The 18,704-nt window shown below is 36.6% G+C and overlaps 1 protein-coding gene across 2 annotated transcripts in view; it reads right to left on the bottom strand.

The window, feature by feature from the left end:
• The window catches only part of ACVR1C (activin A receptor type 1C), a 71,943-nt gene that overhangs the window by 34,163 nt on the left and 19,076 nt on the right, over positions 1-18,704 (bottom strand). For both annotated transcript variants that reach the window (XM_037044672.1, XM_037044673.1), the window contains exon 2: positions 3,006-3,236. In XM_037044672.1, the coding sequence (XP_036900567.1) occupies positions 3,006-3,236 (231 nt within the window). The remainder of the gene's footprint in view (positions 1-3,005; positions 3,237-18,704) is intronic.

Below are 18,704 nucleotides of genomic sequence, written 5' to 3'. Positions count from 1 at the left end.
GGAGGTAACATCCAAACAGAAAAGAATGCAGAAACAAGAATTCAAAAAAATTAGGAGAAACTTAGGAACCTCCAGAACATCTTTAAATGTTCCAATATCTGAATTATAGGGGTACCAGTGGGGAAGGGGAAGAGCAACAGGCGGAAAACTTATTTCAACAAATAATAAAGGAGAACTTCCCTAATCTGGCAAGGGAAATAGACTTTCAGGAAGTCCAGGAAGCTCAGAGAGTCCCAAAGAAGTTGGACCCAAGATGGAACACACCAAGGCACATCATCATTACATTAGCCAAGACCAAAATGAAGGAGAGAATCCTAGAAGCAGCAAGGGATAAGGGGACAGTCACCTACAAAGGAGTTCCCATCAGACTGTCAGAGCGGATTTCTCAAAAGAGACCTTACAGGCAAGAAGGGGCTGGAAAGAAGTATTCCAAGTCATGAAAGGCAAGGGCCTACATCCAAGATTGCTCAGTCTAGCAAAGCTTTCATTTAGAATGGAAGGGCACATAAAGTGCTTCTCAGATAAGGTCAAGTTCAAGGAGTTCATCATCACCAAGCCCTTATTATATAGAATGTTAAAGGGACTTATCTAAGAAAAAGAAGATAAAAAATATGAACAGTGAAAGGACAGAAAACTCACAGTCATTAACAACCACACCTGAAACAAAAGCAAACTAAACAAACACCTAAAACAGGAGCAAAGCCACAGAAATGGAGATCACATGGAAGGTTAGCAACAGGGGAGTGAGAGGAGGAGAGGAAGGGAAAAGGAATAGAGAATAAGTAGCATAGACAGTAGGTAGAAAATAGACAGGGGAAGGGCAAGAATAGTATGGGAAATATAGAATCTAAAGAACTTGTGACACATGGACATGAACTAAAGGGGGGGAATGTGGGTGGAAGGGGGTGGGCAGGGTGGAGGGGAATTAAGGGGGGAAATGGGACAACTGTAATAGCATAATCAATAAAATATATTTTAAAAAAGAAAAGAAATCAGTCATCTAACTTTAATGAAAGTGGGAATTGACAGATCATGTTGAGGTAATGGAACTGTGGTAGTGGGTGTACATATGTGTCAAAATTCACCAAAGTGCTCACTTAAAATGTGTAGGTTTCATTATATCTAAATTAACCTCAATAAAATTGGTTTTAAAAATGAATGGTTCCTGACCATACTTGAGAGAAGGGTATAGACTTCTTCATAGTAAGGCTGAGTTTTTGTTGGGAAGAACCTACACACCAGATGCTCTAAGTACTTTTAATTTGCCCAGATACCCATGAACCATTTTGTCCTCCAAGCCCTTTTATTGCAGTGTAAATACTGTCTAACACCCCTACTGAGTGGCAGACTGTGATCTTGCAAGTAATTTTTTATTTAGGCAAGAGATCACTACCACAGACTAACAAGGAGACATCCTTCCTCTACTTAATCTTTTGGATCCTGGTCATGGGTGTCACTAACATCAAATATAGGGAGCCTTCACTGTAGGGTGTCTGTGGCCCACAGGTAACCAGGGAGGGAAATATAAAGAAAAAAGTGTCCAGAAAAGATGCCAGATCACTACCACACCGAGGACTCTACGCAATCTGAGAGAGAGTAAGTGTAGGCCAAAAAGCAAGACTGCAAGTAGCAGGATGAAATAAGCCAAGCATAACTTTTGAGGTTGCAATATATAGGGAACACCTCACAGCACAGTCTTTCCCAGAGAGTGGGACAAGTGCCAGTGGTGGTACATAAAGGAGTTAAAGGATTCTGGCGATGAGTCAGAATGGTAGACCAGACACGACAGTACACAACACAATCCTTTTTCTGGTTCTCTTAATTTTCTGATTATGTATCAAAAAGCCTCATTCCATACTAGTATGCATTTAACACCTCTTTATTCTCTCTTTTAAACAAGGAAATACAAAATATACCTACCTGTAGTGCAGAAATACATTTAATGTTTATGTAGTTATCTATTTATGGCAAGTAAACTGGCTTTTCATTTGTGGTAATGATTCCAAGGTTCTGAATAAAACAAATGTTTTTCAGGAAAAAAAAAGAGGGGGGAGGAAAGCCCATTTATTTTAAAAATAGGTTAAAATACTATAATGGAATACTGATATGGAGATATACAAACACCAGAGATTGGATAACAGCTACTTAAAATGTTAATTTACAAGAAAGAGTATGTGTCCATATATAGATACTAATATATCAATAAGCTCTGAATTATTACTATATTCATACATATTGAAAAGAGTCATTAACATGATGTTTTCATGTCATAAGTTAGTTTTTAGTTTAAATTATTTGCACTTTAATATCTCCCCAAATTTTGGATTCCAGACTGCTGACAAAAGGTTAATGATTAGGTTAAAGGTTCAAATCTTAAAGATTAAGATTTTCAGCATCTTATAAATTGAGATAAAACACCATGAAGTTGGGGAAAAGCAAAAATATATCTGAACAATAATATCTTTCTGCTAATGAATGTTCTCACATGAATGTGGGCACATAAAGAAGCCATGCAATTGAACAACAATTAAAAAGGGGGGAAAATAAATAATAAATAAAATAAAATCTTGGGAAGAAGAAGCCATGCAGAAGGTATCCATAAAAAAAAAGATTCTGTCTCCATAAAAGTTGTAAATCTATAATTTTTAAGCTTCATTCTTTTCCTTCTTTTTCCTTTCCTGGTGTACATTAATATGTCTTTCTTTTAAAAGAGGTCATAAAAATTTGCATTCACTTTAGGTCCATTAATCACTGCCAAAAATGCAATTAACATGAACAAATTTTTTCAAGACTATAATGCTGTGGTCAAGGTTTTGACAGCCTTGCACGATTTTAAAAAATCAACCTCAGCTAGGCTTTAGAGAATTACACCAGTCCATAGGAAAAAAGAGAAAGAGAGAGAACTGTGAATTAGATTGTATGTAAAGAAGCATAAAACAGGTCAATCTCTCCCATGTGTATGATTTCCAAAGAGCATTTGGAATGAACAGAGATAAATCCCTCACCTGTTGGAAGGTGCAGTGTTATGTTGTTGCAGAAATCCGTGAAGCAGCATTCAGTTTTGGTAACATTGTTGGAGCTGTGACAGAAGACTTGAGCATTTAATTCTGGGAGAGAGACACAGGACTTGATCACCTGTTCCTTTCCATTGGTTAGCATAACTGAAGCCCAACATGCTCCTTCAGTTTGGCAGGTAAAGTTTGAAGAGTCACACAAGAGACATACACACTTCAGTCCTGAAAAGTATAAAGCAAAAAAGCTTTAAGATACAGAAGATCTTCATCATGCAAATTTGTTTCATAATAAGTGTAGAAATTCAGTCTGAATGAAAATTGAGATAGGGATTAAATAAACAACACTGGATAAACACATGCTAAACATACCAACTGCCTCTCAGTCACGTGTTTTGTTAAACAGGTTGCCCAGTCATCATTTACTTTACTTGTATTTTTTGTCAATGTATTGCTTTTATATTTTAAAACAACCTTTTTACCCATGGGCTAAATCCCTTCTCCTGAAGTTCAATAAGCTCATTCCTAAACCACTAGCTTGTACGAAACACTAGAAAACAGTAACGCAGAGACCAAGGGGACACGAAGGGTGATTACAGCAGCTGTGTAACCAGGCAATCCAGTGCATCTGTTCGTTCCCTCCCACTGCTGCGACCAAGTGAATGTGCAAAACACAAGCCTGACCACAGATACTCACAGCTCTAACAAAAATACTGTGATTTTTATATGAGCATTCTGTGATATTTAACATAGTTGTTATTGTGATAGTACCTTTAAGACACTGATGAGTCATTATACTTCCCCTCTTCACTTAAAAAACACATATTAGAAAAAGAGTCATTTGAACATAGATCATGACCTTCAGGCAATTTTCTTTAATGAGCACATCTATTCAATAAAGCAAAGCACATCAATTGTAGAATTTCATATGTCTACTGCAATAAAACTTTCACAAAGTAGATTGTGCTTTTTTAATTTGTTTGCTTCACAAGTCTCCTCCACACCCCCCACTTCACATACATACACACACACACAAACATTAACTCACATGTTCCAAGTGGTACAGTAATTCTGTTTTGATGTAAAATATCTTTCAGCCAGAAAAGTCCTGAGATTGTGAGTAATTTCTTTAAATTTTACTTAATCACATGGTTTTAAAATAGTACAATCTGAATAAACCTTTTGTATTTTTACAAACTTTTATTATAAACTTTTTCTTAAATAATAACTACCCCCCTCTGCCATTACCTGGGTATCCAAAGTTTTAACATGCAATCATTTTCATTCAGATAAAAGTCTCGATTACTAGTCAAATTGGAGCTGATTTTATACCTACAAAATATTATATACATAAATGGCTATTAATATGCTCCACTTCAAATGCCAGTGTAAGAACAAATATGGGTAACATTTCTAAATAAGTAGGTGACTAAGAAAGAAAAAATACATATTGATTAATAGAAATTATCTCTTCTTTTGATAATTTTTCTTGACTACTAAAATATCATCTCCATAAACATTTTCATTCTTACATGCTAAGAGAAATACAATCATAAAATAAAATACAATTTGCTGTGGACATTGGATGAAGCATAATGGCTCATTCTTCTATTTATTCCAATGGTGATTGATATCAATACATGATGTTGTTGATATTTATGTGCTGTGAAAGAACTTTATAATCTGGATTGGGAGTCAGTAGAACTAGATATATAAAATCTAGGTGATTTGCATTTTAAATCACTTTCCTTGCATAAAAGTAAGTTCACACAATGCGGATCCATTCACCCAAGTATCTTTTGAAATTGAACTCTCTCTGGCATCTTCCAATTCCAATCAGACTAAGGCCTTCAAAGCTAGTTACCCTAGCTTTGTAATCTTGGGCATTACTGACCCCTCGGTGCCTCCATTTCCTTATATAAAAGATAAAAAATATACTTCTTCATAGAGTTGTGATGAAAAAATTAACCTATATTGTTAAGAAAAATAATTAATGTGTGTAAAGTCCTTAGAACAGTGTCTGGTACATAGAAAGTGCTATGTAAATATTGGTGACCATGTCTTTTCCTACTGGACGAGGTATAGCTTATTATTCTGTGCAAATAATCAAAATATATCTGCAATCTATAAAGGAATGGCTGAATAAACTAGGGTGCACGGATCACTTAAAAGGCATAACAAGGAAATACATCCCCTTTTGCTCTGCCCAATGAGCTCATTTTTATCGTACTTTTAATTGTTCTTGCAGGGACCTAGATAGACACTCCTACAACAGGGCAGTGTATGGGGATGGTCCAGATAAAGGTCCAGGCAGAGATGAAAGCCCCAGGCCCAGCTCTGCCTCTCACTCTCTGGTTGACTCTGGAGATGAGTAACTTCACAGGTTCTCACTGCCCTCCTCTGAAAATGAGAAATAAACTGGGAATGGGGAAGTGGATCCAGATATCTTGAAGTCACACATGGTCCCAAGATTTTATAACCTATGAATTTACAATTTACGGGTTTTTACAATTACAAAATACAGAAAACTCTTTGATATGAAGAAACTGACTCCACTGTGGTTATTCTCCAACCTCATATTTTAAGGGGCTGAAGTTGGGAAGAGTAGGTCTTCTTCCATACTCGATCCATTTGTTACTAGACTCATCAGAGTCTCCTGGAATTTTCTGTTTCCAAGAGAAGCCTAGCCTGGAAACCAAGGCAACTAGGCAATACAGACCCACTTAGTGACTACAACTGTAAATAGCGACTAAACATGTGTTCGTTTGTCGTGTATTTATCATTGTGTGTAATTCCCAGTGCAACTGTGGGAGTTACCTGTCACTGTCTCCACTTTATAGGTCATGAAGTGAGGCTCAAAAAGATCAAGTGACTGAATCAATGGGGCCACTCGACTACTCGAGCCAAGTTGCTTCTATTTTACCAAAGCTGGTATTCTAAAAATGGGAACAGACACCATTCTCCCACCTCATTAGTTTCTAGAAATTGTGGATAAAATGCAATTATAAGACAGCAGAGAGGAATTAGTAGTCAACTAACATTTGAGATTTTGATCTGTATTGTCCTAATCACCTTTTGAAGCGTTTGATATTTTAAAACAAATTCTACCTACCTATTTTCTGAGGAGACAGGTGGTCCAATAAAAGTCAAGAGCACGTGCCTCGCATCAGGCATAAATAAGTTTATCTGTCGGATTATCTGAATTCTGCATTAAGTATAAGCTTCTAAGTACCTAACCTGATACTTTCTCTTCAAAGCAATATTAGCTCCTTATAAGAATGATTACGTACCAGTTTTCATCAAGCAATAATATGAACACTCACTGACTGTTTAACAGGCTATAAAGTTTCCTTCCGTTTAAGCAAAAGATATTAATCAGAAGAATATAGACCTAAGTAATGTGGTTAAGACACAGTAAATGACACCTTACTTTAAATGCCGCACAATGGAAAACACTGGCAAAATGGAGAATTTGTTGACGATTATCAAACATCTGCTAAATGTTCTCATTTATTCCAGGTCAACTGGCAGTACTATAGTCCTGACAGAACAAACAGCAAATTAAAAGAGGCTAAGGTGTGTGTCTAACAGACAGCATATTCAATCTTGCCTTTTTCATTTCCCACTAATCCACTATATGGTCACATTTTATATATAATTAAACCATATTTATGTCAACCATCCTCAACACAGAACCCGTGTGTTGTCAATTAAAAGATAAGTTTACATTATCTTTTTCATGGAATATTCCATGACAGGATAAACCTGGTTGCTATCAGGCTAGTCCAGCCTTATGTTTCTTTATTTTATCCTTTCCTTGTATACTCAACTTGAGTCATATGGAAAGAGGAAGCAAATGAAGTTGAAGAAGGAGGTAATTACCCGTAATAAGGAGGTCTGTTAGATTTTCCCCACAAGGAAGATTGCACTTTCCCTGTCTCCTCCCGTCCCTTTAATTATCCCCTTTCCCCCCTTTTGCCAATTAGTCTGTAAAAGCCAAGACATCTGTTACCAATGTGAAACCAATGGATGTGCATAGTCCTAATCACCCAGAAACTAACTTTTCATACATATTTGCAGGTGATGGCAAGCATACTCTGCTGTCCAGTAATGTAAAAACTATCAGACTGCAAAAAAGAACCAAATTTATTGATTTGCATGTATGTGCTATTCCTGTTAAAAAGTCAAATATTTGCTTGAGAAATATTAATTGTTTTGAATTAGATATGATTTGCAATAAGTTGATTTTCTATTACCTAGTTTCCCTCCATTTGTGGTCTATATAAAATATCTATTGACCAGGGTGTTACATAAATTTCTAACACATACCCTTTTCTCTTTTCCATCAATTGAATTAGGGAAATTCAATTTCCCTGATTTTACAGCAAGCTAGTAAACACAAATTTTTTTTTAATTTCAAAAAATTCTCAAATTTGACCTGCCAAATATGTAAATGTCATTTGCAGGCTTCTGAACTAACAAGATGAACAGTTCATCAATGCGCTGAATCTCAGAAGTACGGCAACAGGAGAGAAGCCAACCAACTAGCACTCGTGGAAGTGAGGCAAAGCCAGACATCCACAAGAATTACAAAATATGCAGGCTGGAGACCCAGGGAAGAGTTGATGTTGCAACTCAAGTCTAAAGACAGTTTGGAGGCAGAATTCCCTCTTCTTTAGGGGACCTTGGTTTTTTTTTTCTCTTAAGGTTTTGAACTGATTTGATGAGGCCCACCCAATTATGGCATGTAATCCGCTTTAGTCAAAGACTACAAAATCTAATCCTAAAAATAACTTCACAGACATATCCAGACTGGTGTTTGACCAACTATCTGGCTACTGTAGCCAAGTAGACACATAAAATTAACCATCACAAGCAGTGACTACATGGCAAATACTATGGTAAGAGACAAGGGAGATAGAAAGGAAAGCCAAAAGAGCACTCCCTAAAGTGATTATAGAATTAAAGGACATTATGATTGTGTGGTAAACCAAGTCAGGGATATGTACACAGTGTCTTTGGACAAAGAGGCTGAACACTGGTTGATCCAGCTGGTGTCAGGGGCAGAGGTGGTAGTACAGGCTTATTTGTGGTGTGTCTTGTGGAGCACAGTTGTTCTTCATCACCCTCAGTCCCCCTCCCTCACCTTTTCAAAGTACCAGCCCCACACCACAGTCCTCAAAGACCTCCCAGTGAGCCCCTATTAGCCTGGGGAAACCTCGGCAGTCCTTCCCCTCCCTTCAGTGAGAGATAGTTCTGGCTGTGGGGCTGAAATGTATGGGCACTAACCTGCTCCCAGTTCACCAACGGTGAACCCATTCCCCAGGTGGAATTCTTGTTCCCCCCATTCTTGTTCCACCCATTCCCCAGGTGGAATTCCATTCCTGGTCCCAGCAGGCATCTTGGTGTTCTGAGCCACCTTCCCTGGAGTTGCAGGTTGGGGCTCCGAGTCCTCCCCAAGTGCAGGGCCTAGGGGCTTCCACCTCTTCACTACCTGATTGGTTTGCAGGCCCTCCCTGAGGTCCCTAGGAACCCCAGGCTCTCAGCTGAGCACTAGCATGAGTGAACTCCAACCCCCATCACCTCCTGGCTGGCTTCACTCCCTAACCACCCTAGAAAGGCTTACTCGTTGGATGGTTTCCCAGCACACCCAGATACTATCTATCCATAGCAAAGACAGGACTCTGGCTACGTTTTACAGAGTGACCTCCACTCTGGAGTAGCATTTCTCAAGCGCTTTTTAAATTTGTGCCTCCTTAAAAACACATAAAAATCTCACATCCTTCCTTTTTCTTTTATTTGAGATTTTGAAATAAAACACATAGCTTGGCCCTGACTGGTGTGACTTAGTGGGTTGGGCGTTGTTCTGCAAACCAAAAGTCACAGGTTGGATTCCTGGTCAGGGCACTGCCTGGGTCGCGGGCTTGTGAGAGGCAACTGATGTTTCTCTCACGCATGGATGTTTCTCTCCCTCTCTTTCTCCCTCCCTTCTCCGCTCTCTAAAAACAAATAAAATCTTAATAAAATATATAGTTTGTCCAGAAACAAATCAACTCAGTGGTCATTTGAATGTACTTTTTCATTGGTAAAGTGTCCCTCTGCTCTCCCAGCCCTTGAATATATATCACTGCTCTGGCCTCGAGGAACGGCTCTGAAAGTCGCTGCCTACTAGATTGGAATTTTTTTTAAGAGAAATTTCTTGCCTGCCCCAGAAGATTCTAGCTGTCCAAATACAGCTGGTGAATTCTTTCCAAATTAGAACAAGAAAAACTGATAAACCCACAATACTTATTACAATTTGCCTCTTAATTTAGGTCCTGTTATCGTGTTGATCTCCACATAAAATCATACTTGATAGTAATACTACCAGATTTGGGGATTTCACTGACCAATTCAATTTCAAAAATAATTTTGGAACCTAAACAAGGCCTATGCTACACTTTTGCTCTCTCAAGGAGAAACACAGGAGAGAGGAAGAAAGAAAGCACCCTCTATTACCTTCACTTCAAAAAAGAAAGGGTATTATAATTCCAACCAAATAAGGAAGGGTATAAATCTCATAATTAAGGACTGACTCTACCAAGATCAATAAAAACGTTTTAAAATTTCAAATGTTGAAAAATATAACTGGCCTTATAATGTTAGATTTCTTTTGTGTTTTAAGATACCAATAGTTAATCTGGGGATTGACAGTGTTCCTGTACTTAGTTTTGTTCTCACTGAATGGCCACGGTCCACATAGGAATGCTCTCTAAAATAGAAAAAGGCAATCTTCCACAGTGCTGTTTTATAGAATATGGAATATTCTGGAAAAGGTAAAAGCTGAGCAATAATAGCCGCCCACCCCAAACTACAAAGAAAGCTAACAGTAGCAGATTAGATGTTTGGCTAACAAGGAACTTCCCTGCTTGGGAACTGGCAGCGGGGCCTCCTAAGGCTTGGCCCAACGAACTCAGGTTGCACAAATGTTCACCTCCCAGAAATTCACTCTATGAGGCCAGTATTAGGGCTCAGAGCTTAACACTGTAATTGATCAGCCTGCTCATTTTGGTCTATTTTATAGAACTTGGATTATGAGACACAATTTTTTGGATTATTACAGACTTACACTCAATATACTGCTTGTCAGATCTACAATTTACTGGATGATACACTCTCAGTCAGGAACATGCCATGCTACTTCGATATTCTTTCCATGGGAAATTGTGACCATTATAACCAACTCCTGGAGGATACAATTCCCAGCAATATCTTGAACCCATGTGAAGAAAAGGAATATGCAGGAATTCTGACTCAGTCCAGTATATTTAGGGTCCATGTTTGGAGACCTAATGTTCTTTACTTGGCACTAATAAATGTGAACTTTGAGGCTTATGTGTCCTCAACTAGTCCAAAAAAGAATTCAACTAGATGATCTCTAATTTTTCTGAGGTTCTATGACCTTAAGAAATGAATGTACCAGTGGTCACCGTGCAGTATCAGAAAGAGCATTCTGACTGTGCACACAGAGAACAAAGAAGGCGCTGTCCTGAAATTAAAGTTTACAATAAAAACTGCTCAGGATAACACTGTATCACTCTGACAGAGAGTGAGGTGAATAATCTGTTCATACTTGGGAGGTCCATTACATCACCAAAGTCTAGTTTTATATGTTTCATCTCCATAAACTAGGGAAGACAGAAACCAAATGAGAGAGGATCACAGAGAATTTTGTGATGAAAGGAGAATGTGACCCTGTCCATCTATTTGGGAAAGATGGAAGGAAATTCAACAAGTTAATAATAAAAAAACAAAGTTTTAAAAGCTAAGGAAGCTCTGACTTGTTTAAAGAAGATCATTAAAAATAATAAGTAAAGAAAAATTAAGTAATCAACAATTCATTGTCAAACCACAGGGCGAAAAGAATATGCAGATAGAAAAAGACACAAAATTATCTCAAGTTTATAATAAAAGTAGCAAAGAAAATTGAAAAGTTAAAGTCCTCAAGAGTTCTCTGGGGCTCACTTGTCAGAAATTTCCCTCACAATCTACAGTTATTCATTTATATAATCAGATATGGTAAGGAATAGATCATTATTAATCTAGAAATAAAAGGAAACTATCCAAAGTCAGAAGATGATCTAACTAAAAATAGAATAGAGAGTGAAAAGTTGAAAGGGAAGGAGAAGGGCAAATGCTATAGAGGAAAGCTTTTTTAAAAGACTAATTCCAACTGGGTCTCTTTCCAACACTGACCCTAAGACCCAACAGTCTGGCTTAGATCTCTGAGGAACTAATGCGGTACAAACACGAGAAGGGAGGCATCTCTTGCCCCTCTGTTCAGAGAAGGTGGGAGCTAAGGATAGGAGATAACATTTTCAAAGCCATAATTTTTTTAAAAATACCATTTTCAGACTTCTAGAATTATCAGAGCTGCTTTCGAAGTTGGATTACATGGTTTTTCCTAGAACAGTATTTTCCCTTTCTTTACCAAAGCATTATTAAACAAAATAACTACTTTTCTGAAGCCACATATATTTCAGTACATAAAAATGAAGAAATATAAAAAGAAATGGGAGGAGCTCAGAGAAGTCTCAAAGAATTCATATAAGCCAGAACAAAAGGCAAGTCGAAGGCAGGTTGTCCTGTCTGAGTTTTGCTGCTTCTCTTGGGATAAGCCAGTATAAAACAACGGAGAACAAAAATTTAAAAATAAACAATAGCGAAGAGACAAACAACAACCTCATCTTTGCAGCTCTGTTCCATTGAGCTTCAGCTTGCTGGACTTCAGCAAGCCTCCTGTTGCTCAGGAGACTCCGCATTTGTAGTTGGAATCTTGAGCCCCTGCTAGACTGGCCCAGAATGAGACTCCCCCTCTTTGAATCTGACTATGCCCCAGTAAAGAACAGATAATAATTCCCATGTTCCAGGAGTCTTATGTGACTAAAATATATTTTAGACACACAGCAGACATTAAAAAAATGAAGCTCCTGCTATTATGAGTTATGAGCAGTCCAAAGCTCAACATTCAAGCCCCAAACGACAGTCCTTAAAAATAACTTTGTTTCTGACGGTCCTTTCCAGTTCTGATGAACTTTTTCTTTGATAATGACATTGTCATACTGAAGTAATAAAATCCATACCTCCAAAACAAACATTTATGTTAAAAAAAAAAACTTAAGAACAACAGAACTTTGACATGTGAGCATGAGCAAAGAGTAGAAGTAGCCAAACCGGTAATTCTCGCATTGCCTACCACACCTCCTTTTGCTTCGGAGTCATTTCTTGAGTTTGACAAATAAACTTGGAAAGGACAATTATGTCAATAGAAAAATGGACAAAGTAGATGAACTAAAAAGAAAAGCTGCCAATAAACATGGAAAGCTTTAATTTCATTAATAATCAAGGCAAAAAATTAAAACAAAGACATAATTTTTATTTGCCAAACTGGAAATTATAATACACAGAAATGTCAAGGGAGGATCAATTAAATTTTACTTTATACACAGTTGGTGGAGTTTCAGTTAGTTAAACTTCTAGGAGTAGTTTAGGATCTGCTGTATTTGTCTCCAGTCCTTAAAATATTTATGATCTTCAGGTTGTATTTCCCCTTCCTCTATATCAAATAATTAGAAAAACAAAATTTTGTTTCAAATTTCTACTGCAGAATTATTATTCACAACAGTCAAAATGACAATACCTAAATGTCCCCAAATAATACATTTAAATTAATTTTGATAATCCACATGATGGGATCATATCTTGTTTTTAATAATATTTAATTAGAGTGGAAATTGCTCACCATATATATAAAAGATAGAATTAGAGAACACACATGATATAATCTCAATTTACATATATATACATAGAAATAAAGACGAAAAAGAAATACATCAAAATATTAATAGCAGTTATCTCTGAGGTATCAAATGAAAATGATTTTTACATTTTTCAACACCCTTCCCTAATTTCCTATAGTGGGCACACATGAAGGGTATAATCCAAAAGTAACAACAACATTATTTTGTTGAAGTCACTTTGTTGCTCTTTCAAAATATTTCATTCATAGGGAGTCACTGAGGATATCACAGGGGTTTTTCAGTTTACTCTTCTACACAGGTCTTCAAACAACACCGAGGATGGGGTCTGATGGACACCCACAGGTTCACTGCCACGTCGCCCCACAGCTCACACCAACTCTATGTTCAAGACCAGGAACTGAAATTTGTGGTCTCAAAACAGGCGAGCATATTGGAAAGCAGGGCTGCCCCTGAAAATTCAGATCCATGAGTATCACAGAATGGTTCCTCCTCTACCTGATCTCTGGGACAAAACCAACAGACTAGCCAACCCTGATGATATTTTCATAACTTTTCATCTCATTTTCTAATTTGTCTTGGAAGTGGGTTAAAACAGTCATAGTGACTTTCCCTGACTGTGGAGAAGACAATCAAAAAAGCGCTGACTGCCCACTTTGTGCATGACACTGTACTGAACCAGGGGTACCTCAAATCTGACTCAGCACAACGAGGTTTCTTAATGCATTAATGAGCTTGTGTATAGACTGCAGATGCAAGCAAAATTCTCCATAAGCAAGCTTAATGCTATAGTAAACCAACTAAAAGAGCCCAAACAGCCCATAAGTGCACCCTTGTAGGTGATAAATGACCTTTCAGGTTGAACCAAATGCTTTTACCTAAAAGAGCAGGTGAGTAATGCTGTATTTACAAAGGGCCTTATCTAGGTATAGATAATGTCCCTCAGTTGTAATTTCCTTTACTAAGAGAAGAAATTACTACTCTATGCTAAAGAACAAAACATAGCCTAACTTACCATATTTTGATTTCACTTCTGTCTACTTTGTGTCATTTTACAAACTGAAGACTATATATGCAAAAAGCATTTTAATACATACAGAAATCCTTTACACAGAAGTTATATAACAAAAGTAAACCAAGTATTTGTATTTTTAAAATACTTGTGTTTGTATAACCAATGTTTTAAATGCAAATAGTAAAAAAATGTATAGAAAGAATTACAGTGTAAAGCACCTGTCTCGTGACACACAAGTCTCACTTCCCAGAAGCACCCACTTTTAACCATTTTTGTTGTTTTTTAGGACATTACCTAGGGACAATACCTCTAAAAATACACTACTGTTCTTGATAAACCAATTCAAAACATAATCTGCTGACTTCCTGATTCATGTAAGGCTAATTCACACACATGCACTCCAATTACAGGAGGAGGTTTGAGCTTATTGGGATATCACTTACATATGGTAATATTCATCCTTTCTCTATATAGTCTTACGAAATATGACAACTGCGGTTCAGTCATCCCTTTCCCCAGTTTCCTCATACAGACTTTTGCACAACGCCTCCTGCCACGCCAGCCTGTGGCAAGCAATGATGTTTTCTGTTTTGATAGGTTTTTCTTCTCCAGAATGAGAAACGAATGCAGCTTGTTGATTCTGGCTTTTGTTACTTGCCTTACAGCATTTGAGATTCATTCATGTTGTTGCATAAATCAATAGTTCATTGAATAAATATACAACTGTCTGTTGATCCATTCACTAGTTCAAGCATGTTTGTTTTTTTCCCACATTTTGTGGCTTAAGAATTAGCCTGTAAGAAAAAGTAATATACAGATTTTATATGAAATAAGTTCCATTTCTATTCACTAAACATCTAGATGTGAGATTAGTATGTTTTATAGAAAACATGTATTTAATTTTACATAAAACTGTCAATATTTTCCAAAGTGGCTATACCATTTTACATGTCACCAGTAATGTGTGAGAGTGCCAGTCACTTAGCATTTCTGTCTGCACTGGTGGTGTTGTCTTTACTTTTGGTTTATTTGTTGTTTGAGGGTTGTTTGAATTTCGTATTAGCCATGCAAATAGGCATGCAGTGGCATGTCATTGTGGTTTTAAAAAGCATTTGCTTAATGCCTAATGATGCTGAGTACTTTTGGGGGGTTCTATTCATGCATCTTCCTTATCTGTGTAAATCTTTTGCCCACTTTTTCCTTTTTTTTACTCACTACTATGTTTTTCAAATTACAATTTACATTCACTATTATTTTCTATTACTTCCAGGTGAACAGCACAGTGGTTAAACATTTATATAATTTACAAAGTGATCCTTCCAAATATTCTACCAACCTAGCACCATACATAGTTTTACAATATTAATGACTGTGTGACCTAGGTTACACTTCACATCCTCATGACTCTTCTGTAACTACCAGTTCGTACTTCACAATCCCTTCCCCTTTCATTCAAGCTCCCAAAAGTCCTCTCACCAGGCAACCTTCAATTTATTCTCTGTAATTAGGAGTCAGTCTCTGTTTTGTTTGTTCATTTATTTTGTTCCTTGGACTCCACATATAAGTGAAATCATATGGTGTGTGTCTTTCTCTGACTGGTTTCATTAGTATAATACCTTCTAGGTCAATCCATGCTGTCCCAAATAGTAAGATTTCACTCTCTTTTATGGCCGAGTAGTATTTCATTGTATAAGGATACATCTTCTTTATCTCCTCATCTATGGATAGGCCCAGGGGTTGCTTCCACATATTGGCTATTGTAAATAATGCTGCAATGAACATAGAGGTGCATATGTCTTTTCAAATTAGTGCTTTGAGTTCCTTTGGATATATACCCAGAAGTGGAATTTCTAGGTCATAAAGTAGTTCTATCTTTAATTTTTTGAGGAACCTTCATATTGCTTTACACAGTGGCTTCACCATTCTGCATTCCCAACAGTGCCTTAGGGTTCCCTTTTCTTCATATTCTCACCAACACTTGTTTGTTGATTTATTGATGGTAGCCATTCTGACAGGTATGAGCTGATATTTCATTGTGGTTTCAATTTGCATTTCTTTCGTTATTAGTGATGTTGAACATTTTCATATATTTCTTGTTTTGCACACTTCTTACTGACTTTTTTGTTTTCCTTATTGGGTTCTGTGAATTATTTATATATTCTGATTCAAGCGCTTTAATATGTGTTTTGCATATAGTATCTTCCAGCCTGCAGCTTATCTTTCCATTCCCTTGACACCATCTTTCAAAGTCTTTAATTTTGATGAAGTTTAATCGATCAATATTTTCTTTTAACAAATATGCTTTCAGTGTTGTCATCTAAGAAATTGCATAACCTAACATTAAAAGATTTTATTTTTTGTTTGTTTGTTTAGATTTATTTAATTATTGTTCAAATACAGTTTTCTGTCTGATATTCCCAGCCCTGCCCACCCACCCCCAAAAGATTTTCTTTATTAGAAGTTTTTATAGTTTTATATTTTATTTTTATGTCTATGAGTCATTCTGAGTTAACATTTCTAAACATGTAAGACATGTTTATAGATTCTTTTTTTTGTTTGCCTATTCCAATATCATTTGTTGAAAAGACTACCCATTAAACTGCCTTTATATCACCTTTTAAATAAAAAAAGCAATTGATCATATATGTATGAGTGTATTTCTAGTCAATTAATCAATTCACCTCTCCTTTTGCCAATAACACACTATCTTAATTACTGTAGATTGTTGGACTTATTTGATGAATTTTGTTGAAGATTTTGCATCTGTATAGTAGAAATTAATCTGCAGTGTTATGTATTTATAAATACATATAAATATATATTTATAAATATGCCATATATTTACTTATTATTGAATTTATTGGGTGATGTTGGTTCAAAACCCCATACACGTTGCAAGTGTACAGCTCAGTAGAAAATCATCTGCACCCTGCATCACGTGCCCATCACCCTAAGTACAGTACCTTTCTATCTCCACAGCCCCACTCTTTGCACACCTCCACTTACTGCCCTTTCCCTCCAGCTATCACCACACTATTGTCCTGTTGTCTGTGTCTATGTCATATATATGCATGTATATATATATGTGTGTGTACACATATATATTTATATATATAATTCTTTGCTTAATCCCTCACCTTCATTCACCCAGCTCCCCAGTCCCCTTCTCCTCTGACAACTGTAAGTCTATTCCATGTATACATGCCTCTATTTCTATTTTTTCATCAGTTTATTTCATTCATTAGAATCCATGTGTAAGTGATATCATATGGTATTTATATTTCTATGACTGGCTTATTTCACTTAGCATAATACTCTCCAGGTCCATCCATGCTGTCACACAATGTAAGGTGTCCTTTTTTTATATACAGCCAAGTAGTATTCCATTGCATAAATGTACCACAGCTTTTGTATCCACTCATCAATGATGGGCACTTGGGCTATTTGCAGATCTTGGTAATTGTAAATAATGCTGCAATGAACATAGGGGTGCATATATCCTTTTGAATTAGTGTTTCAGGTTTCTTCAGATATATTCCCACAAGCAGGATCACTGGGTTAAAAGGCAGTTCCATTTTTAATTTTATGAGTTTCCTCATAAAATTAAAGAAACTCCATACTGTTTTCCATAGTGGCTGAGCCAGTCTGCATTCCCACCAACAGTGCACTAAGGTTCTTTTTTCTCCACATCCTGAACAGCACTCATTGTGTGTTGATTTATACATGGTAGGCACTCTGCCAGGTGTGAGGTGATATCTCATTGTGGTTTTAATTTGCATCTCTCTGACAATTAGTGAGGTTGAGCATTTTTCATATGTCTATGGGCCCTCTGTATGTCCTCTTGGAGAGGTGTTTCTTCAGGTCCTTTGCCCATTTTTTGACTGGATTTTTTGTCTTCCTGGTGTTGAGTTATGTAAGTTCTTTATATATTTTGGAAATTAAAGCCTTACCAGATAATCACTGGTAAATATGTTCTCCCATACAGTGGGTTTTCTTTTCTTTAGCTGTGCAGATCATTTTTAATTTGATGTAGTCCCATTTGTTTCTTTTTTTTTTCTGTTTCCCTTGCCCTGGGAGATATATCAGCAAAAATATAGCTATGCAACATAATCTAAAATGTTACTGCCTAAGTTTTCTTCTAGAATTTTTATGGTTTCACACTTAGATTTAAGCATTTTATCCATTTTGACTTTATTCTTCTGTATGATTTAAGTTGGTGGTCTAGTACATTTTTGCATGTACCAGTCTAGTTGCCCCAACACCAGCTTTTTAAGAGATGGTCTTTACTTCATGGTATGGTTTTGCCTCCTATGTTAAATATTATTTGACCATACAGATGTGGGTTTATTTCCAGGATCTCTGTTCTGTTCCATTGATCTCCTCATGCCAGTATGAGGCTGCTTTTATTACAGTGGCATTATAGTCTAGTGTGATGTCAGATAATGTGATACCTCCAACTTTGTTCTATTTGGGGTCTTTTTTGGTTCCACATAAATTTTTGGAATAGTTGTTCTAGATTTGTGAAATATGCCATTGATATTTTAATAGGAATTGCATCTAACCTATAGATAACTTTGGGTAGTATGTGCATTTTAATGATGTTAATTCTGCCAATTCATGAACACTGTATGTGTTTCAACTTATTCATATTTCCTCACTTTCTTTTTTCAGTGCCCCATCATTTTCTGAGTAAAGGTCTTTTGTCTCCTTGGTTAAGTTTATTCCCAGGTACCTTATTTTTTCTTGTTGTTGTTCTGATAGTAAATGGGATTGTTTTCTTAGTTTCTCTTACTGGTAGTTCATCATTAGTATATAAAATGACAGCAATTACTGAGTATTTATTTTGTATGCTGTTACTTTGCCAAATTCATTTATTAGGTG

Source organism: Sturnira hondurensis, unplaced genomic scaffold, assembly GCF_014824575.4.
Source record: "Sturnira hondurensis isolate 20B ecotype Veracruz unplaced genomic scaffold, ASM1482457v3 Scaffold0004136, whole genome shotgun sequence".
Lineage (NCBI taxonomy): Eukaryota > Metazoa > Chordata > Mammalia > Chiroptera > Phyllostomidae > Sturnira > Sturnira hondurensis.
The sequence above is the reverse complement of the archived record's forward strand: the minus strand, read 5'-3'. Positions and strand labels throughout refer to the sequence as shown.